This window comes from Salvelinus fontinalis, chromosome 11, assembly GCF_029448725.1.
Source record: "Salvelinus fontinalis isolate EN_2023a chromosome 11, ASM2944872v1, whole genome shotgun sequence".
NCBI lineage: Eukaryota > Metazoa > Chordata > Actinopteri > Salmoniformes > Salmonidae > Salvelinus > Salvelinus fontinalis.
In genome coordinates this window covers 22,442,420-22,465,776 of record NC_074675.1, presented here as the reverse complement: position 1 = coordinate 22,465,776, position 23,357 = coordinate 22,442,420, and the positions used below count along the sequence as shown (strand labels likewise).

At 43.7% G+C, this 23,357-nt stretch overlaps 2 protein-coding genes across 5 annotated transcripts in view; one reads left to right on the top strand and one right to left on the bottom strand.

Moving 5' to 3' along the window:
* The window catches only part of LOC129865286 (proton myo-inositol cotransporter-like), a 68,901-nt gene extending 57,170 nt beyond the window's left edge, over positions 1-11,731 (top strand). Inside the window, exons 7-10 of the mRNA XM_055937942.1 lie at positions 7,313-7,438; positions 7,758-7,876; positions 8,158-8,310; positions 8,748-11,731. Of these exons, the coding sequence (XP_055793917.1) occupies positions 7,313-7,438; positions 7,758-7,876; positions 8,158-8,310; positions 8,748-8,974 (625 nt within the window). The 3' untranslated portion in view covers positions 8,975-11,731. The remainder of the gene's footprint in view (positions 1-7,312; positions 7,439-7,757; positions 7,877-8,157; positions 8,311-8,747) is intronic.
* Positions 11,716-23,349, bottom strand: LOC129865283 (uncharacterized). 4 transcript variants are annotated; one of them, XM_055937939.1, is made up of 13 exons: positions 22,854-23,349; positions 22,538-22,577; positions 21,325-21,466; positions 21,097-21,229; positions 19,969-20,026; positions 19,581-19,796; positions 19,268-19,398; positions 18,839-19,032; positions 14,285-14,400; positions 13,930-13,957; positions 13,649-13,749; positions 12,464-13,283; positions 11,716-12,124 (listed from the first exon to the last, which is right to left on the bottom strand). In XM_055937939.1, the coding sequence occupies exons 1-13, from the start codon at positions 22,874-22,876 to the stop codon at positions 11,880-11,882; spliced, it is 2,247 nt and encodes a 748-aa protein (XP_055793914.1). In that variant the 5' UTR covers positions 22,877-23,349; the 3' UTR covers positions 11,716-11,879. The 4 variants fall into 4 exon arrangements, with proteins under 4 accessions (XP_055793914.1, XP_055793911.1, XP_055793912.1 ...); XM_055937936.1 differs by having other exon boundaries at positions 21,325-22,577; XM_055937937.1 differs by having other exon boundaries at positions 14,285-14,397; positions 21,325-23,349.
* Positions 23,350-23,357: the final 8 nt, after the last annotated feature.

The window sequence follows — 23,357 nt, the reverse complement described above, 5'->3', positions numbered from 1 at the left end:
CGTATCAGTCCACTAGGGACTTTTACCTCATGTAAGTGTGTATGGTATTCTGTGTTATTATTTAGTTAGTTAATAAATACATGATTAAATCAATTTGTGTATTCCTGAATATTCAAAATCACTAGGGTTCTTGCGGATCCACGGATTATGCAATGTTCAGAATGAGACTGATGAGGTAATAGTGAATACTTGACTTTTATTGATGTAAGAGATATCGGTATATCTTTACAGTTTAAGTCGGGAGATAGTAACTTGTTAAACATCTCTTCTCTTAAAAAAAACATATCTTCCCTAATGAGTTAATTGTTACATGATTAATTTAATCGGGTAACAATTAAACATAATTCGTTTGATTCAATAAATAACAGTCATCAGTTTAATGATAGTCTCGTCATGACAACAGAGAGCTAACATTAATAATGTGCATGTCAATCTCTCCTGGCTAAGTGTATTTGTGAGAGGTATTGACAGAGGTATTGCACCAAGCTGTCTGTTTGAACTACTGGCACACAGCTCGGACACCCATGCATACCCCACAAGACATGCCACCAGAGGTCTTTTCACAGTCCCCAAGTCCAGAACAGACAATGGGAGGCGCACAGTACTACATAGAGCCATGACTACATGGAACTCTGTTCCACATCAAGTAGCTCATGAATGCAGTAAACACATAACATACACACTAATCACACACATTATAGATATGTGGTAGTAGAGTAGGGGCCTGAGGACACACTTAATATGTTGTGAAATCTGTTATGAATGTATTGTAATATTTTTAAAATGTATAATGCCTTAATGTTGCTGGATCCTAGGAAGAGTAGCTGCTGCAAAGGCAGCAGCTAATGGGGATCCATAATAAATACAAATACACATTAACATTTTACAGGGTTTGTTTCTTAATACATTTTCCCTGTTCTTCCATCTAGGATTAAATTAATGTTATTTCCAATTTAATTGTACATGCTGTACATGTTTCTGAACACTTACCTAGTAGATAATTCCAATATCTCTGCTCTGATTGTTTTTTTATTCTACCAGGGGTTCATTTTAACTGCAACAACAGACTCTATTAGCGACAGTGCTACAGGCGTTGGGTCTCTGTTAATAGAAATGATGGAGAGAGAGAGATAGGGTGAAAGAGACCCTGTCTGCCCTGTGAAAGACTGAGCCACTCTCTGTCCTAATTTACACAACAGCATGTAGACTGAGTGTACAAAACAGGAACACCTGCTCTTTCTATGACATAGACTGACCAGGTGGATCCAGGTGAAAGCTATGATCCCTTACTGATGTTACACTTCAATCGGTGTAGAGGAAGAGGAGGAGACAAGATAAAGAATGATTTTTAAGCCTTGAGCCAATTGAGACATGGATTGTGTATGTGTGCCATTCAGAGAGTGAATGGGTAAGACAAAATATTTACAGTGACTTCGGAAAGTAATCAGACCCCTTGACTTTTTAAACATTTTGTTACGTTACAGCCTTATTCTCAAATTGATTACATATTTGTTTCCTCATCATCAAACTACACACAATACCCCAGAATGACAAAGCAAAAACAGGTTTTTTGAATTTATTGCTAATTTATGAAAAAACAAAAAATGAAATATCACATTTACATAAGTATTCAGACCCTTTACTCAGTACTTTGTTGAAGCACTTTTGGCAGCGATTATAGCATGAAGTCTTCTTGGGTATGACACTACAAGCTTGGCACACCTGATTTGGGGAGTTTTTCCCATTCCTCTCTAGCAGATCCTCTCAAGCTTTGTCAGGTTGGATGGGGAGTGTTGCGGCACAGCTATTTTCAGGTATCTCCAGAGATATTCGATCGGGTTCAAGTCCGGGCTCTGGCTGGGCCAATCAAGGATGTCCTCGATCCTGACTAGTCTCCCTGTCCCTGCCGCTGAAAAACCTCCCCACAGCATTATGCTGCCACCACCATGCTTCACTGTAGAGATGGTGCCCGGTTTCCTCCAGACGTGACACTTGGCATTCAGGCCAAAGAGTTCAATCTTGGTTCCATCAGACCACGGAATCTTGTTTCTCATGGTCTGAGAGTCTTTAGGTGCCTTTTGGAAAACTCCAAACGCACTGCTGTGCCTTTTTATTGAGGTGTGGTCTTCCGTCTGGCCACTCTACCATAAAGGCCTGATTGGTGGAGTGCTGCAGAGATGGTTGTCCTTCTGGAGGTTTTCCCATCTCCACAGAGAAACTTTAGAGCTCAGAGTGACCATCGGGTTCTTGGTCACCTCCCTGACCAAGGCCCTTCTCCCCCGTTTGCTCAGTTTGGCCGGGTGGCCAGCTCTAGGAAGAGTCTTGGTGGTTCCAAACTTCTTTCATTTATGGATGACACTGTTCTTGGGGACCTTCAATGCTGCAGACATTTTTTGGTACCCTTCTCCAGATCTGTGCCTCGACAGAATCCTGTCTCGGAGCTCTACTGACAATTCGTTTGACCTCATGGCTTGGTTTTTGCTCTGACATGCACTGTCAACTGTGGGACCTTATATAGACAGGTGTGCGCCTTTCCAAATCATGTCCAATCAATTGAATTTACCACAGGTGGACTCCAATCAAGTTGTAGAAACATCTCAAGGATGATCAATGGAAACAGGATGCATCTGAGCTCAATTTCGAGTCTCATAGCAAAGGGTCGGAATACTTATGTAAATAAGGTATTTATGTTTTTTATGTTTAATACATTTGCAAAAATGTCTAAAAACCTCTTTTCACTTTGTCATTATGGGGTATTGTGTGTAGATTGCTGAGGATTTTTTTCCAAACCGGTGCGCCAGGCACCTCCTACCATACCCCGTTCCATTTTAGAATAGGGCTGTATAACGTAACAAAATGTGGAAAAAGTCAAGGGGTCTGAATACTTTCCAAATGCACTGTAAGTGGAACAGGGTATGGTAGGAGGTGCCAGGCGAACCGGTTTGAGTGTGTCAAGAACTGCAACGTTGCTGGGGTTTTCACAATCAACAGTTTCCTGTGTGTATCAAGAATGGTTCACCACCCAAAGGACATCCAGCCAACTTGACAGAACTGTGGGAGGCATTGGAGTCAACATGGACCAGTATCCCCGTGGAACGCTTTCAATACCTTGTAAAGTCCTTGCCCTGACGAATTGAGGCTGTTCTAAAGGCAAACTGGGGTGAAACTGAATATTAGGAAGATGTTCCTAATGTTTTGAACACCAGTGTATATTTACCAGCACTCTCTCTGGTCACTCACAGCTGCAACAAACAAGACAGACTCATTTAAGACAGACTTGTCATTAAATGGCGTAGCAGTTGGATGTGTGTTTGTCTTGTCTTGTCCCATGTAAATAGTCGGTCTCATCGTTTTTTTTTCATATATATTTTTTATATTTTAATCTCACTTTCCACCTACGATCTAAATATACTTTCCTTCAATCCGCCCCACCCAATGTGGTACGGGTCTGCTGTTTGTATACGTTATATGCGTTCTGTCACTAGAGATGAATGTACTTTGGTGCAAAAAGTGCACATCAATCCCAGAAGAAAAGCAAAGGACCTTGTGAAGATGCTGGAGGAAACAGGTACAAAAGTATCTATATCCATAGTAAAACGAGTCCTATATCGACATAACCTGAAAGGCCACTCAGCAAGGAAGAAGCCACTGCTCCAAAACCGCCATAAAAAAGCCAGACTACGGTTTGCAACCGCACATGGGGACAAAGATCGTACTTTTTGGAGAAATGTCCTCTGGTCTGATGAAACAAAAATATAACTGTTTGGCCGTAATGACCATCGTTATGTTTGGAGGAAAAAGGGGGATGCTTGCAAGCCGAAGAACACCATCTCAACCGTGAAGCACTGGGGTATAGCATCATGTAGTGGGGTTACTTTGCAACAGGAGGGACTGGTGCACTTCACAAAATAGATGACATCATGAGGAAGGAAAAGAATTTGGATATTGAAGCAACATCTCAAGACATCAGTCAAGAAGTTAAAGCTTGGTCGCAAATGGGTCTTCCAAATGGACAATGACCCCAAGCATACTTCCAAAGTTGTGGCAAAATGGCTTAAGGACAACAAAGGAGCGTGTGCTGGAGTCAGAGCAGTTCCACAACAGCTGCAACCCGTTCCATAATCAAGACCTCTACAAAGACTCAGTCCTGCCACTTCCACTCTGTCAGATCGTAATCTCCGTTCAGTCAGTCATGCTTCTAGCTATTTGTTGTTATTTAAGATTGCTTGCCTGACACTGTTTCTCCTATCACTGCAGTTTTGCCTCTCTGACTCTGGTTCCTGTCTCCTGTTCCACATCTCACCACCCTGCTACCCTGTTCTGGATTCAACTCATCATCACTCCCTTGGATTCCCCTCTGGACCTGTTTACCCTGTCCCTACCCAGTTCACTCCAACCTCAGCCTCCACATCTGGTTTCCTACAACTCATCCAAGCTTCCCTGGATCTGCACTTCATCTCTCCCTGTGTTACAATAAATATCTTGCTTCATTCATCCCTGTTTCCTGGTCTGAGTCTACTCTTCGGTTCCCCTGTGCTACATTTGTGGGCAGAACTGAAAAAGCGTGTGCAAGGAGGCATAAAAAACCTTACAAATGGGTCTTCCAAATGGACAATGACCCCAAGCATACTTCCAAAGTTGTGGCAAAATGGCTTAAGGACAACAAAGTCAAGGTATTGGAGTGGCAAAGCCCTGACCTCAATCTTATAGAAAATGTGTGGGCAGAACTGAAAAATCGTGTGCGAGCAAGGAGATCTACAAACCTGACTCAGCTACACCAGCTCTGTCAGGAGGAATGGGACAAAATTCACCCAACTTATTGTGGGAAGCTTGTGGAAGGCTACCCGAAACGTTTGACCCAAGTTAAACAATTTAAAGGCAATGCTACCAAATACTAATTGAGTGTGTGTAAACTTCTGACCCACTGGGAATGTGATGAAAGAAACAAAAGCTGAAATGAATCATTCTCTCTACTATTATTCTGACATTTCACATTCTTAAAAATAAAGTGCTGGTCCTAACTGACCTAAGACAGGGAATATTTACTAGGATTAAATGTCAGGAATTTTGAAAAACTGAGTTTAAATGTATTTGGCTGAGGTGTATGTTAACTTCTGACTTCAACTGTAGCTGAAGTTCTGAAAAAGCTGCAAAATCTGGATCCCTACAAATCAGCTGGGCTAGACAATCTGGACCCTCTCTTTCTAAAATTATGCGCTGAAATTGTTGCAACCCCGATTACTAGCCTGTTCAACCTCTTTTCGTATCGTCTGAGATCCCCAAAGATTGGAAAGCTGCCGCGGTCGTTCCCCTCTTCAAAGGGGGAGACACTCTAGACCCAAACTGCTACAGACCTATATCCATCCTGTCCTGCCTTTCTAAAGTCTTCGAAAGTCAAGTTAACAAACAGATCACCGACCATTTCGAATCCCACCGTACCTTCTCCACTATCGAATCTGGTTTCCGAGCTGGTCATGTGAGCACCTCAGCCACGCTCAAGGTCCTAAACGATATCATAACCGCCATAGATAAAAGACAGTACTGTGCAGCCGTTTTCATCAACCTGGCCAAGGCTTTCGACTCTGTCAATCAACGCATTCTTATCAGCAGATTCAATAGCCTTGTTTTCTCTAATGACTGCCTCGCATGGTTCACCAACTACTTCTCAGATAGAATTCAGTATGTCAAATCGGGGGGGCTGTTATCTGGACCTCTGGCAGTCTCTATGGGGGTGCCACAGGGTTCAATTCTCGGGCCTACTCTTTTCTCTGTATATATCAATGATATTGCTCTTGCTGCTGGTGATTCTCTGATCCACCTCTACGCAGATGACACCATTCTGTATACATCTGGCCCTTCTTTGGACACTGTGCTAACAAACCTCCAGATGAGCTTCAATGCCATACAACACTCCTTCCGTGGCCTTCAACTGCTTTTAAATGCTAGTAAAACTAAATGAATGCTCTTCAACCAATTGCTGCCCGCACCTGCACGCCCGCCTAGCATCACTACTCTGGACAGTTCTGACTTAGAATATGTGGACAACTACAAATACCTAGGTGTCTGGTTAGACTGTAAACTCTCCTTCCAGACTCACATTAAGCATCTCCAATCAAAAATGTAATCTAGAATCGGCTTCCTATTTCGCAACAAAGCCTCCTTCACTCATGCTGCCAAACATGCCCTCATAAAACTGACCATCCTACCGATCCTTGACTTCGGCGAAGTCATTTACAAACTAGCCTCCAACACTCTACTCAGCAAATTGGATGTAGTCTATCACAGTGTCATCCATTTTGTCACCAAAGCCCCATATACTACGCACCACTGTGACCTGTATGCTTTTGTTGGCTGGCCCTCGCTACATATTCGTCGCCAAACCCATTGGCTCCAGGTCATCTTTGATATTTGCTAGGTAAAGCCCCGCCTTTTCTCAGCTCACTGGTCTCTACAGCAACACCCACCCGTAGCACGTGCTCCAGCAGGTATATTTTACTGGTCATCCCCAAAGCCAACACCTGCTTTGGCCGCCTTTCCTTCCAGTTCTCTGCTGCCAATGACTGGAACGAATTGCAAAAATCACTGAAGCTGGAGACTTATATCTCCCTCACTAACTTTAAGCATCTGCTGTCAGAGCAGCTTACCGATCATTGCACCTGTACATAGCCCATCTGTAAATAGCCTACCCAACTACCTCATCCCCATATTGTTATACATTTTTTTTCTTCTTTTGTACCCCAGTATCTCTACTTGCACATCATCATCTGCACATCCATCACTCCAGTGTTAATGCTAAATTGTAATTATTTCGCCACTATGGCCTATTTATTGCCTTACCTCCCTAATCTTACTACATTTGCACACACTGTACATTGATTGTTCTATTGTGTTATTGACTGTACATTTGTTTATCCCATGTGTAACTCTGTGTTGTTGTTTTTGTCGAGCTGCTTTGCTTTATCTTGGCCAGCTCGCAGTTGTAAATGAGAACTTGTTCTCAACTGATCTACCTGGTTAAATAAAGGTGAATTGTTAAAAAATAAAAATAAAATTAGAGCTACTCTCTCTGTGAATGAAATCGGTCTGCCATATGCTCGCCGCACTACACACTCATGCATGCCCACACATGGATGCACAAACACACACACAAATACGTACACCCACACAGACATAGATTATTCTCATGTTATCAGAGTAAATAGCTCAAGATAGCATCTTCTCCATTCACAGCGAGTAAATGTGTTCTGTTATACCTCCTCAAGGATCTTGTCTCTGTTTATGACATCTCTGTCCAATCCTCCTGTCATCCCAGGCTGTGTGAGCCGTGTATGCTGGACCCGGGGTGTGGCTTCTGTTACCGTGAGAACAGCACAGCTCTGTTCGCCTCCTCGTGTGTACCTGTCAATACAGCCTCCACTGAGAAGGCAGCCTGGGGCAGGTGAGCTACGTATCTGTCAATACAGCCTCCACTGAGAAGGCAGCCTGGGCAGGTGAGCTACAGGAGGCACTAAGGGGAGAGAGAGAGGGTGTGTTTGCGCATAGGGCAGCAGGGGGCAGGTGAGTCATAGAATGTGCTCTGTGTGTGGGCTTATTTGTTGTGTGTTTGTGAAGGGGATGGAGGTGGTTAGTGGAAGGAGTTGAATAAGAATCCTTGAAGAAGGCTTGAGAAGTGGTTATTCTATAATACTGTACTCATAGTACCCCTCTATCCATAACATAACTACTGTTGCTACAATACAATAACTGTCTTGTACCAGGTGTTCCAACTCGACCCAGCTGAGAGTCAATACGTACTGGGCCTATAACTACTGTCCCACCTCCTACTCCTGGGTGGTCCTACTGGGTCTTGTTCTCTATCTGGCCTTCTTCGCCCCAGGTGAGAGGCAACACTGATCTATGTACGCTGTATTTCACTTTCACTGAGGCAACTACTAACTAAAGAAATGCATTATTAGAAAATGTGATCTCATTTCAAGTTTGGCGTTAACCATGCATTGATGTCATTTGGTATACTTGCTTAAAGGTTTGATTTGTGTGCTTACTGGATATATGTCTTGATTCAGCATTGTTTGCATGCGGGGGGGGGGGGGGGGGGGGGGGGGGGGGGGTAGTTACTGTACTGTACTGTAAAGCCCTGTGTCATCCCTCCACTTCCAGGTATGGGTCCAATGCCGTGGACAATCAACTCTGAGATTTACCCCCTGTGGGCCCGGAGCACAGGGAACGCCTGTTCAGCTGGAGTCAACTGGACGTTTAACTTCCTGGTCTCCCTCACCTTCCTCCATGTGGCTCAGAACCTCACCTACTACGGTAACACAGGCACATCTTCATCCACGTGGCCCATTCCCTCACCTACTACAGTACAAACCGTAGTCACTGATCAATACCCCACTTACAGGACATCCTTGATCGATCAATCAACCTGAACAGCCGGATCTGACCTTTGTTGGACATTTGATTAATCTAGAGAGACTTGAGATATCTTATGATAGGCTCAATGTGTAATGAATGTAGTTTCATCATGTTTAATTACTTGCTGTCATTTAATAATGTGCTGTAGATACTGGATAATGTTTGACAGAATTATACACTGTTGCAGACTAGAGCTGAACTCTGCTGTTAGTACAGGAAAACCTCTGTGCCCTTCTTGGTCACGTACGGTAGTCACGGAAAAACTGTAGGCCCTATTAATGACTGACAGATGATTTGTTGTTGATTTTGTAGTTGTTGTTATTGTTATTTCCCAGGAGCGTTTTTCCTTTACTCCAGCCTGGCTCTGCTTGGGTTCTTCTTCATCTACGGCTGTCTGCCTGAGACAAAGAGCCGGAGGCTGGAGGAGATTGAGTCCCTGTTCGACAACCAGCTGTGCTCCTGCGGGGCCACAGACGCCGACGAGGACCGGCAGGTGGAGTACATCAGGGTGAAGGGGAGCAACTACCACCTCTCTGATAACGATGCCTCCGACGTGGATTAGCCCTAGCCTGAGTGTCAGTCTGTTTGTGCTTTCATGCCAACTCATTGTCATGCCAAATAATGGCTTTATGATGACAGCCATGGAGTTGGGAAGAACACAAACAGATCTGGTCCCAGTCTAGTTTGTAACTTTGGCCTTAGATATGGTCCTTGTTCTCTCATCTCAGAAAGTGTGTATCAAGTGTCTCAGAGTAGGAGTGTTTGATTTAGGATTAGTTTATCCTTTTAGATCATAATTAATAATATTACATGGACAGGAAGCTTGATACATACAGCCCCTGAGCTACAACCTCCCCAAGTCCTGTTCTCTGGTTTGCCTCAGTCACGTAGGTTACATTGCTGCATCTTTTTCACACACAGGGTAGCTATTTATAACACAAGTTACTTACACATTTGATTTTGCCAATGTAATGTTGTAGTTACTTCTATAGTTTGATAAGACTCTTCTTTTTGATTTATAAACCATCATGTAAATAGTATTAAGCATACATTACATTCATATTTATCCTCAGCATTTAGACATCCATTTTACTGTTCATATGTCGCATTATTATGAATTTCCATACAATTAACAAAATTATTGCCTTTTCCCTCACATAAAACCCTATGATTAGAGATAAAACCTCTTCACAACAAAACCTTTATTGTAGGAGTCCAAACGTCCACTAAAATGGCCATGATATTACAAGTTTTAAAATCAGAGAGAGGGATTGTAATATATAGTGTTGATACCAGTATGCCTTTCTATATGAAACACAACTCAAAACAATAATGTCTCAGCTTGTCCGTAGCATCACAAATGGGGTGTCAGACACTAGTAGTACACCTGGGCTTTGCATCCCAAATGACACCCTATTCCCTATATAGTGCACTACTTTTAACCAGAGCCTTATGGGCCTTGGTCAAAAGTAGTGCACTATAAAGGGAATAGCATGCCATTTGGGACCTAACATGTTCTCTGTCTATGATGATGAGTCTTGCTTTGCTTTTTGATTTATCATGTTGGTTGATAAACTACAGTAGCACATGACCTGTCTTTGTTTTCTTATTAGTAAACCTATGGATTATTATGTTATTTATTCCAATGTATTTTATTTTTACACCCTTTTTCTCCCCAATTTCGTGGTATCCAATTGTTAGTAGTTACTGTCTTGTCTCATCGCTACAACTCCCGTACGGGCTCGGGAGAGATGAAGGTCGAGAGCCATGCGTCCTCCGAAACACAACCCAACCAAGCCGCACTGCTTCTTAACACAGCGCGCATCCAACCCAGAAGCCAGCCGCACCAATGTGTCGGAGGAAACACCGTACACATTGGGCGATGAGACAAGGATATCCCTACCGGCCAAACCCTCCCTAACCCAGACGACGCTAGGCCAATTGTGCGTCGCCCCATGGACCTCCCGGTCCCGGCCGGCTGCGACAGAACCCAGAGTCGAACCTAGAGTCTCTGGTGGCACAGCTAGCACTGCGATACAGTGCCTTATACCACTGCGCCACCCGGGAGGCCTATTCCAATGTATTTTACCCATGATGTCGGTGCCTGTACTGAAGTGAAATGTATGAAGGAGTTGACTATATGGCCAGCCAGCGTGATGATAGCCTTTTTTGATTTCAGAAGTTGCAAATGTTTTTATTGCTAAATGTAGACCAGACTATTCATTGGGTTGTACCTCAGTCTCTTAGAGAAAATAACCATGCATTGAAATGGACAGTTTAGTCAGTTAATGTCACACATATTTGTTCTTTGGGAAAACAATGTCAGAAAGAATGTCTTATTTTGTCTCCATTTTACGTTGTCTTCCTCCACAGCCTTATGTACAAATTGCAAAGCATACTCTTCACGTAAAATAGCTGGGGTTCTCGTGTTCTAAAGGGTCAAGGAGTACTGTACTGTACTTGCTAATGTTGTTTTATATATCATAAAACTATGTAAGGTGACACCTTTTTAGTTGAGTACTTGAGTACACATATATTTGTGTGTAGCAGACTCTTGTTTAAAGTGGTCAACATAATGTCGATGAGAATATGTCTGTGTATTATTGTCTGTGACAAAACAAGATAGATAGCTACTATTGGGAATTCAAATAGGATTTTCTTTAGACTGAAATGAAATGACAACATTTCAAAGGATCACTAGATGTGTTTTGCCAGTTCATTGGAACATCAGTGTCAATACTGGATTATTGAGTATTTATTATCAATATTTGAGTATTTGATTAGAAATGTGATTAGAAAAGAGAGGATACTATAGGTAGTCTAAACTGGAGGTTCACTGGAAGATGTCTTTTTTATTATTATCACAGTTCGTTTTATAGAGAAAAAACACTTTATTGCACACCCCCTTCACAGAGGTGACAACATTGCCGTCATGTAACAAACTTGAGATAGTGTCAAACAAGTTATTTGATGTTTTGTGATTTTAGGAAAGATGCTCAACAACCCCTTGACAACCCATTGTGTTATTATTATATTGCCTTCTTTGCTTTAATTCCTAAATGGGGACATCCAATGTGTTTATGGTGAGCAGGCGCAATTTTTTTCTATGTGAAAACAAATTAAATGCAGTGTTTCTATTCTAGCTTATGAAGAACTAGTGAAGATTTTAAAAAATGTATCCAGTGCTGTATAGTATACATTTAATTATTGTTGCTGTAAATGTTTTGCTAGAATTTTTATTCTATCAAAGTACATATATTCATGAGAATCTTGAACACTTAAATATGTATTGGGAAAAAATAAACGAATTATCTTGCAATGTCTGGCTTTCGTTTTAATGTAGAATCCCAAGGACATTGTTATAAATCTTTAAATATGCAGAAACAGATTCTGTGGTAAAGGAATGTAGTTGCTAGTATTGTTCACAACTCTTAAAGGGATACCCTCCTCTCCTGTCCTTCCCACCTCTAATCTTTTTTCCTCTGCTTCAGCATGAGCAGAATGTCTGCTATTTCCTGAAGTGTCTCAACCTCCTCTGAAAGCCTGTTAACTCCGCTCTCAGCAGTGACCTCCTCCCTCTCCTCTGCACTCCCACTCCGTTTCTCCTCTTTGTCATCTGGAAGGTTTTCTCTAAGAGGAACATTCTCAACAGGGTCCAGGACCTCTCTTTCATCTCCCTGTCCTCTATGCTGCAGCTGCTCATCTCTCAAGTCTGGATGGAAGAGAAAAAAAAATCATTTGGGAGCAACATCCAGTTTCAAAATACTACTGAAAATACAAAAAATAACACCATCATGAATCTCGGTCCGTAAGAAAATAACTGCAACAAACTGTATGGAAGAATGTCAACATATACAGATCAGAGTAAATATAATTGCAGTATAACGTGTGCTTGTTACACGCATTCACTAGCTTTACTTTCAATCGATTATCTATGACAAATTACACCACATATGAAGTTGTTTGCATTGATTTGGCAATCATCTGCCATAGATATGTCTATATCGGCTACACTGATTTGTTAATTACATCCAACATTTGCTATTTATACCTTTTACATCATTGGTGATGAGGAGAGCATCTAGTATAGAGGAAGTGGGTCTCTGAATACACACTCTACTCTCAGTGTTAGTGTTACGACACTTGTTAGAAGGGATGATTGATGGATGGTGCCCAGGTCCAGCCTTAAGCTCTCTGGCTGTTGATTTTCTCCAGGGCGTTTGCTCTTCTCCCTCCCTCCTGGATCTGTCTGATAATGCTCTGTGTGTCTGTTGTCTCATAGACTCATCTCTGTGACTTGCCTGCCCTCTGGTAGTTGGGGTCGGTATTACATTGTAAGCAGACTTGTGGGATTCAGAGTCCATGAGGTTGTTCTCTTTACACTCCAGTCCAAAATTGCACTGAGTTGAAACGTCCGATGTTGGACATTTCGAGGTGATGTTGGCGACAGTCTGTGTTCCCATTTCTCGTGTTTGTGTTTCTCGTGTTCCGGTGGCTTCCATCTTTTGTTGGTGAACCTCAGAGCACTGTGATTCAGACAGAGGACAATATGGGACATACTGATCACTTATAACCCTAACCTGGCTGCTACTGTCATCTGTAACTACACAGCCTGACCGTCTCTCAGTGTAGCCAAAGCTCTCCAAAACTCTCTGGTCTCTATGATCTCTCTGGTCGTTTCCACAGTTCCCTGTGCATTGAGGCCTAGTGGGTGGGGTGTAAGGTCTGGGTTGAGACTGAGGGTGACCCAGTTGTTGTGTGTTCCAATGTGATGAGCCTTGGCTGAGGACAGGGAACTCTTCACTACAGGACCTCACTGTATGTGACTGTGAGGATCCACCCTGGTGAGACTGGTGATAATCCTCCACCTCCTGGTATGACATTTAAAGATTAGTATGAAAATATGCAGCCTAAGTCCCAGATTTGTATGTGCTGTCTTGTCAACTCCATTGCTGTCATTGTCAACCTACATGACAGCAATGGAGTTGACAAGACAGCACAAACAGATCTGGGACTCAGGCTAAGAAATATGTTGATATTACCATGTAAATGCAAAGCAGTTACTATGTAACAACATGTTATAAACAGTAATTACGCAGACTTATAAGAGCAATTAAATGTAAAGTGTTACCAAGTCAGTAATGGTAGGCCTATGGGATCTATGGAAAATCTAACCATCCCCTTACAGTATATTAACCAAAGCAGATGTAAACAGTATTAATTGTTGTTTACTTACGTCATCATCAGAGTCTGAACTAAAGTAGCCTCCTCTTGGAGAGTAACTGGGCGATGATTCAAAGCATTCCTTAGGACCATTATGAGTGTTTCCAGGACAAGCTGAAGACAGATCTGCAGGTAAGTCTCTACCAGGTTGCGTCCCAAATGACACCCTATTATTCCTCATTAAACTCCTCATTTGGCACTATATAGGGAATAGGGTGCCATTTGGGACTCAGCCTATCAGTGTCAGACAGATGGTGAACAGCAGATGATTTTGAATATACTGTGGAAACTTACATGAGCTGACATCAGTGCAGTTGGAAACCTGTTGGAATACAGGTGTAACAATGAAACAGGCTAGCCTTCACCGTATGAACACATTTCCCCTTACCTTTACCTATTATCATTCTCTCATCAGGTCCTCGGTGGCTCAGTTGGTAGAGCATGGTACTTCCAACGCCAGGATAGTGGGCTCGATTTCCGAGACCACCAGTATGTAAAATGTTATCACGCATGACTGTAGTAGCTTTGGAAAAACTGTCTGCTAAATGGTACTGTATTTTATCATCATCATTGTTTAGCTCTGAAATTATTCCAATTCTGCCACTAGGTGGCATTAGACACCTGATGTAATGCTGCTGCCTGCAATTACCTGAGTCAGAAAATCAGGTTCAGGGTCTTGGCTCTGTGATTCATTCACATCTCTAGAAGACGTTGGTACTTCCTCCTTGAGATATATCTTAGACATCCCCTTCTTAAAATTAGCTGCTGGGATGAATTGACATACATACAGTACCAATCAAAAGGTTGGACACACCTACTCATTCAAGGGTTTTTCTTTTTTTTGCACTATTTTCTACATTGTAGAATAATAGTGAAGACATCAAAACTATGAAATAACACACATGGAATCATGTAGTAACCAAAAAAGTGTTAAACAAATCCAAACATATTTTATATTTGAGATTCTTCAAAGTAGCCACCCTTTGCCTTGCTGACAGCTTTGCACACTCTTGGCATTCTCTCAACCAGCTTCCCCTGTATAATGTGGATGCTTGGTGTAATGTGGATACTGGGAGTCAGGAAGCAAGTGCAGGTGCCGACCCCCACGATGTTGGGAGTCCAGTAGGGATCTGACGGCATAGGCGGGACGTCCAGGGGGGGGCGGGTGGGTGTTGTGGGGGACAGCATCAGCCAGGGGACCAGGAACCACCAGAAGGGAGACATGAAATGAAGGTGAGATACGATAATCACTGGGAAGCTGTAACCTATGTCACCTCGTTAACCCTCTGGAGAACGGCCCCACAAACCGGGGACTCAGCTTCTTGCAGGGGAGGCTGAGTGGAAGGTTCCTGGTGGGAAGCCAGACGATCACCAGGATGGAACACGGGCGCCACACTGAGGTGGCGATCCGCCTGCTCCTTCTGGCGATGGACGGCACGCTGGATCCTCACATGAGCATCACTCCTAACCTCCTCTGTGCGCCGGAATCACTCGTCCACCGCAGGGGCCTTGGTATGGCTCGGAGGCCATGTAGCCAGGGCCAGCTAACAACTCAGGACACACTGGAAGTGAGTAAGCCCGGTGGAGGAGTGACGTAATGAATTCTGTGCATATTCCGCCCAGGGAAGAAATTGGGCCCACTTCCCCTGCCGGTCCTGGCAGTGACTCCTCAGGAACTTCCCCAGCTTCTGATTCATCCACTCCACCTGCCCGTTGGACTGAAGCCGGTACCCGGAAGTGAGGCTGACTGTGACCCCCAAATTCTCCATGAAAGCCCTCCAAAATCTGTCCACAACCACCAGAAGGGTGGTGAAACCGTCAGAGGACGGGAGATCGATAACAAAGTCAATGGACAGATGAGACCAGGGACGCTGAGGCACTGGAAGGGGAAGGAGCTTCCCTGCTGGAGCGTGCCGGGAGACTTAGTTTCGGCACACACAGAACAGGAGTTCACGTAGCGAGTAACGTCCTGCGCCAAGGTGGGCCACCAATACTTTTTTTAGTACGGGTGATCAGGATGTCCAGCGACGACAGCTGTGTGTACCCAGGTCAACATTCGTCCCCTTATCCCCATGGGAATGTAGATGCGCTCAGGAGGACAGGTAGTGGGAGCGGGTTCCCTCTCCAGAGCCTGGCGAATGTCCACATCTACGTCCCAGACCACAGGGGCTACGACACGAGAGGCAACAGGAAAACAGGTCCTCCAGCATTCGGGTGACCAGTCCGTGATTCTCATCCTTGACCATGAGATGGTGGGGTTATGGCGTTGGAGACATGGGACATGGGAGACATCATCGAGGATGATCTTGTGAGCTGGTGCACTAGTGATGAAGAAAGGGATGTTTTCCTGATGAATGGACTCAACGATGAGGGTGAGTGGTGTGGTGATGTGTGTGATGGTTCCGAATTCTAGTGGCCGATTTATCAAGAGCTTGAACCGGAAACGGAGAGTAGAGCGGGTATGAGGGGATGTTCAGAGAGGAGGCAAGGGTCTGGTCAATAAAGTTCCCTGCGGCACCGGAATCCACTAGCGCTGTAGAAACAGTACATGAGGGACAGTCAGCTAGTGTGATCGACACTAAAAGGGTTTAGCAGATACTGATGAAGATGGGATACTCACACCTGCCCCAGGAGGTGGAAGATCACGTGACCGTCCCTCTGGGCTTGTGGATCCCGAATTGGGACGTACCGGACACTCTGAAGCTGGTGCCCCCCTTGACCACAATAGAGACAGCGCCTCACCTGTCTCCGTCTGCGTCTCTCCGCCGCGGGGAGACGCAGGACCGCTACCTCCATAGTTTCAGGCTCTGCTACAGAGTGTTCACTGAGGGAGGGAGAGAAGCGATGTGGGTACCGACGCTCCTGAATTAGATTATCCAACCAGATGGCCATCGCGATGAGTGCGTCCAAGGAGAGGCTGTCGTCACAACATGCCAGTTCCGACTGGACCTCCTCGCGCAGTCCTCTTTGGAATAGCGTACGGAGCGCCAGCTCATTCCATCCACTGGATGCTGCTACTGTCCGGAAGGTGAGCGCGTAACCGGCAGCGGTCTGGTCATCCTGCTGTAGTTGGAGTAGTAGCTCACCCCCCACTCTGCCCTACGAAGCCAGCTCCTCCTCTCCTCTCTCCCAGACGGCCGTAGCCTGCTCCAACGCCCGCCCAGTCAGCAGACAAATAACCGTGGCAACCTTGGACCTCTCTGTGGTGGGGGCTCCCATCTGATACGCAAAATAGAGGGAGCACTGGAGTAGGAGGCCACAGCATTTAGATGGGGTTCCGTCATATTTATCCGGGAGGGACAAACTGACATTTCCTGCTGCTTCCATTTGGTGAGGCAGTATTCTGTAACGTGGACGCTGGGATTTGGGAAGCAAGTGCAGGTGGTGAGTTTAATAATAAACGGGAAAATGGAGCAAAACAAGAAACACGAGCAGTGTACAGACATGAAACACATAGTCAATACTGCCTTGGGAATGAAACTAAGGGAGTAACAGATATAGGGGAGGTGATCAGAGAAGTGATTGAGTTCAGGTGTGCCTCATGATGAAGAGCAGGTGCGCGTAATGATGAATGCCAGGTGCACGTAATGATGAATGCCAGGACCAGTGGCTAGTAAACCGGCGACGTCGAACGACGGAGGGGAGGAGCGGGAGTAGACGTGACAACCTGGAATGCTTTTCCAACAGTCTTGAAGGAGTTCCCACATATGCTGAGCACTTGTTGGTTGCTTTCCCTTCACTCTGTGGTCCAACTCATCCCAAACCATCTCAATTGGGTTGACGTCGGGTGATTGTGGAGTCCAGGTCAAAGCACTCCATCACTCTCCTTCTTAGTCAAATAGCCCTTACACAGCCTGCAGGTGTGTTGGGTCATTGTCCTGTTGAAAAAATATATATAGTCCCACTAAGTGCAAACCAGATGGGTTGGCGTATCCCTGCAGAATGCTGTGGTAGCCATGCTGGTTAAGTGTGCCTTGAATTCTAAATAAATCAGTCACCAGCAAATCACCCCCACAACATCACACCTCCTTCTCCATGCGTCATGGTGGGAACCACACATGCAGAGATCATCCATTCACCTACTCTGCGACATGGCAGTTGGAACCAAAAATCTAAAATTTGGACTCATCAGACAAAAGGACAGATTTCCACCGGTCTAATGTCCATTGCTCATGTTTCTTGGCCCAAGCAAGTCTCTTCTTCTTATTGGTTTCCTTTAGTAGTGGTTTCTTTGCAGAAATTCGACCATGAAGGCCTGAGTCACGCAGCCTCCTCTGAACAGTTGATGTTGAGATTTGTCTGTTACTTGAACTCTGAAGGATTTATTTGGGCTGCAATTTCTGAGGCTGGTAACTAATGAACTTGATCATCAACAGTTCAGAACTCTGTGTCTTCCTTTCCTGTGGCGGTCCTCATGAGAGCCAGTTCCATCATAGCTCTTGATGGTTTTTGCGACTTTACTTGACGAAACTTTCAAAGTTCTTGAAATGTTATGGATTGCCTGACCTTCATGTCTTAAAGTAAGGATGGACTGTTGTTTCTTGCTGCTTATTTCAGCTGTTCTTGCCATAATATGGAGTTAGTCTTTTACCAAATAGGGCAATCTTCTGTATACCCCCCCACACACACACACACACACACACACCTTGTCACAACACAACTGATTGGCTCAAAAGCATTAAGGAAACAAGGCCCATCTGTATATTGAAATTAATTCCAGCTGACTACGTCATGAAGCTGGTTGAGAGAATGCCAAGAGTTTGCAAAGCTGTCATCAAGGCAAAGGGTGGCTACTTTGAAGAATCTTAAATATAAAATATATATTTTGATTTGTTTAACACTTTTTTGGTTACTACATGATTCCATATGTGTTATTTCATAGTTTGATATCTTCGCCATTATTCTACAATGTAGAAAATAGTACAAATAAAGGAAAACCCTGGAATGAGTAGGTGTGCCCAAACTTTTGACTGGTACTGTATGTCAATAAAGAGAGATTGGCAAACTTTATGCAAAAACATGTATCATAGTTTTAGTGAAGGGACATGATTAATAGCCTACATAATGCACACTACACAGTGTATTCGTAGCAAATGGAACCCTATTACCTACAGTGCTATACTTCTGACCAGAGCCCTATGGGCTCTGCCCAAAAGTAGTGCACTATATAGGGCATAGGGTGCCATCTGGGATTAAACAGTACCTTCACTTCCATATTCCTCATTACTACAGGCCCCGAAGAGTGCTTTCTCGTGTTGCTCTTCACTCTCTATTTGGTTGAGAGAGAACTTCATTGTCTGATCTTTGAGAGAGAACGCCAAGGTGTGGTCTTTGCCCTCCGATTGGTTGATAGAGAACCCCACTGCGTGCATGACATGGTCTCTGGTGTCTGTGCTACTGGGTAGGCAGATGCATACCCCATTAGTCAGTGCACAAGTTATGGAAATATCAACTAATACATCTGTCTTCACGGACAGAATCAATACAGCAATGGAAATCAGGATAAGAAGAATATCAGTTCAGAGGGGGTTGTCAATCTCAATAATGTATGTACAGAAGATGGATAAAGAAAATCAACATTTCCTGCATATCAGGTAAAAACACATCTTTGATATTTCAGTTCAGTACTCACTCAGGCTCTGTGCCTCCAAACCGTACTCTGGACACAGGGGGGGCCATGTTCAGCTGCTGTTTGGGTCCACTTGGTCCTGTGGCCCACGGGGAACACTCTCTCCTCCCTCCTGGCTGAGAGAAAGGTCTAAACTACAAAATCAAATATCCATTAGGTTTCAGTTATACTTTCTCTTTACTTTACAAAACTGTTAGTACAGTGGAATGAATGCACATTAATTTGTCTTTGTTTCATGTGTTTGTGGGGTAGAGGTGGGGTTAAATCCATTCCAAATGAAGAAATACTGTTACTATGACTGTATTTGTATGAATACCTGTAGTTGCTCTGAGGTGGAGGTATCCCAGGGGGGTCTAGGGGAGCAGTGTAGCTGTGGCTGGACCTGTGCTCTCTGCTGGAGGGAGAACAGGCCTGCCCCTGAGGGGGAGACTGACGATGATGCCGAGCAGAAGGGGCTCAGGGTGTCCTGGATGCGTTGCTGGTAGTCTGACGTACTGGTGTCTGACATGTTCGACTCCAGCACTGGTGAGAGCTGAGAGCAACAACCAATGAACCAGCCAAATGTCACAAGGTTGAGTCAACATTTCCATAAAGCTTACTGTATCTGTATGTTCAGAAATATGATCAAAAGAGTACTAGTGATGTAAGGTGATGTATTTGTCTTGTCAGAAAAGATGAATCAGTGTGTGTAAATGCCGACTGACCTGTCTACACTTGAATCGATCAGGAATGCAGTGCTTTCTCTTTCTAGCAGCCTGGATACTAAAATACATGAGTAGTACACTACCGTTATTACAAATACTTTAATGTCATTAAAGATGAGCTACTGTTTCACTTTTCCTCCTAAAATTATTCTATAATTGCTTGACGTGATCTTCCTGTCTGGGTTGGCACCCCCCTTGGGTTGTGCCGTGGCGGAGATCTTTGTGGGCTATACTCGGCCTTGTCTCAGGATGGTCAGTTGGTGGTTGAAGATATCCCTCTAGTGGTGTGGGGGCTGTGCTTTGGCAAAGTGGGTGGGGTTTTATCCTGCCTGTTTGGCCCTGTCCGGGGGTATCGTCGGATGGGGCCACAGTGTCTCCCTACCCCTCCTGTCTCAGCCTCCAGTAATGATGCTGCAGTAGTTTATGTTCGGGGGGGCTAGGGTCAGTCTGTTATATCTGGAGTATTTCTCCTGTCTTATCCGGTGTCCTGTGGGAATTTAAGTATGCTCTCTCTAATGCTCTCTTTCTTTCTTTCTCTCTCTCGGAGGACTTGAGCCATAGGGACCATGCCTCAGGACTACCTGGCCTGATGACTCCTTGCTGTCCCCAGTCCACCTGGCCGTGCTGCTGCTCCAGTTTCAACTGTTCTGCCTGCGGCTATGGAACCCTGACCTCTTCACCGGACGTGCCACCTGTCCCAGACCTGCTGTTTTCAACTCTCTAGAGACAGCAGGAGCGGTAGAGATACTCTGAATGATCGACTATGAAAAGCCAACTGACATTTACTCCTGAGGTGCTGACCTGTTGCACCCTCGACAACCACTGTGATTATTATTATTTGACCCTGCTAGTCATCTATCAACATTTGAACATCTTGGCCATGTTCTGTTATAATCTCCACTCGGCACAGCCAGAAGAGGACTGGCCACCCCTCATAGCCTGGTTCCTCTCTAGGTTTCTTCCTAGGTTCTGGCCTTTCTAGGGAATTTTTCCTAGCCACCGTGCTTCTACACCTGCATTGCTTGCTGTTTGGGGTTTTAGGCTGGGTTTCTGTACAGCACTTTGAGATATCAGCTGATGTAAGAAGGGCTTTATAAATAAATTTGATTTGATATATATAACCGATACCTGTACAAAGGCTGGCTCTCCACAAGGGAAAGCCGTGATGGGGAGCAAGGGCTCATGGGTAACTCCAGGGGCCCCTCCCTCATCGACTTGGGTCCTCCTTTATCATCAGTGATGTGAGTTATCTTTGGCTGATCTGGAACAAACAAAGTTATTGTTGTGGGTGGGTGGGATCCTTTTTCAATGTTATTAGTATTTATTCATAATCTATAGATGCCTGTCTGAACTCACCATTGTTTTCTTTCTTTGCAGCAATCTGGTTTACTATGAATAAAGTCACTAGGTCCATACTTCCAGAACTGGCTCCTTTAGGAGAGGTTGGTATTCCTAATGTTTTCATCTTTCTCTGCATTTTTGTCTTTTCAAAGAATTCCTGATAAAATGTTGGCGTATGTATTATCATGTCACATACATTACCGTTCAAAAGTTTGGGGTCACTTAGAAATGTCCTTGTTTTTGAAAGAAAAGCACATTTTAGGTCCATTAAAATAACATCAAATTGTTCAGAAATACAGTGTAGACATTGTTAATGTTGTACATGACTATTGTAGCTGAAAACTGCAGATTTTTTAATCTAATATCTACATAGGCATACAGAGGCCCATTATCAGCAACCATTACTCCTGTGCTCCAATGGCACATTGTGTTAGCTAATCTAAGTTTATAATTTTAAAAGGCCAATTGATCATTAGAAAACCATTTTGCAATTATGTTAGCGCAGCTGAAAACTGTTGTGCTCATTAAAGAAGCAATAAAACTGACCTTCTTTAGACTAGTTGAATATCTGGAGCATCAGCATTTGTGGGTTCGATTACAGGCTCAAAATGGCCAGAAACAAAGAACTTTCTTCTGAAACTCATCAGTCTACTCTTGTTCTGAGAATTGAAGGCTATTCCATGTGAGAAATTGGCAAGAAACTGAAGATCTCGTACAACACTGTATACTACTCCCTTCACAGAACAGCGCAAACTGGCTCTAACCAGAATAGAAAGAGGAGTGGGAGGCCCCGGTGCACAACTGAGCAAGAGGACAAGTGCATTCGTTTGAGAAACAGACACCTCACAAGTCCTCAACTGGCAACTTCATTAAATGGCACCCATAAAACACCAGTCTCAACGTCAACAGTGAAGAGGCAACTCTGGGATGCTGGCCTTCTAGGCAGAGTTGCAAAGAAAAAGCCATATCTCAGACTGGACAATAAAAATAAAAGATGGGCAAAAGAACAGACACTGAACTGAGGAACTCTGCCTAGAAGGCCAGCATCCCGGAGTCGCCTCTTCACGCTGGTATTTTGCAGGTAAGTTACTATTAAATGAAGCTGCCAGTTGACAACTTGTGAGGCGTCTGTTTCTAAGTGACTCCAAACTTTTGAACGGTAGTGTATACTGTATTATAATGTATACAATATGGGACCTTATTTAAGGCCACTGTGGGTTTAACTTACCCTCTGCTTTTTCATGTCATTTCTCATCATAAACCGGTTCCTGAATATTTATAATGGAAAATCAAGTTAAAATTGCTATTTAAAATGGGGTCAATATAATATTTTTAAAAGGGGTTCAGTAGAATATTTTTGTTAAATAGTAACAGTTATGTTATAGTTCTAATGTTATTTGTCAAAGAAAGAGAAAGTTCATGTTGAATATTTGCTAACAAGGTTTTCTAAAACTCGTTCCACCCAGACTGTCAAAAAGAACATATGTACAAGTGCTAACGTTAGTTTAGCAAGTTAACGTTAGCTAGCTAGCTGTCAAACTTACCTTGAACCACCGACCCAATTCATTTTGTCCAGTAAAATCAGACAGAAAAAATGTACTCTATTAGGCCATGTATTTTATCAGCACTTTTGAAATGTATCTAACAGTATAAAAGAGGTGACAGTTGTTGAGTTTTTATGAAACATAGCTAGCTAGCTACTAGTGAAACTTTCTCATGAAGTAGCCGATTATAACGATGCTTCAGTTGAGTTGACAGGTACAGCGCGTGACACAAAGATGCTGGAGCCAAGCCAACAGACATCAAATAAATGACGTAAATAACGTAGCTACTATGTCCCTCTCAGAGATGAGAGAGGCGTTGGTAGTAACTATGTTATTACACTCTATAACAAAATAACATTATTATTGTTTTAATTATGACATTAGTTTATTAAGTGTACTATACACAGATGCTGGGGAAATAGTCACAATACAGTATGTACAGTAAAACGTACAGTAGGACCTCATTTTAATATGTCACTCACAACCGATCATGTCCTTCCGGGG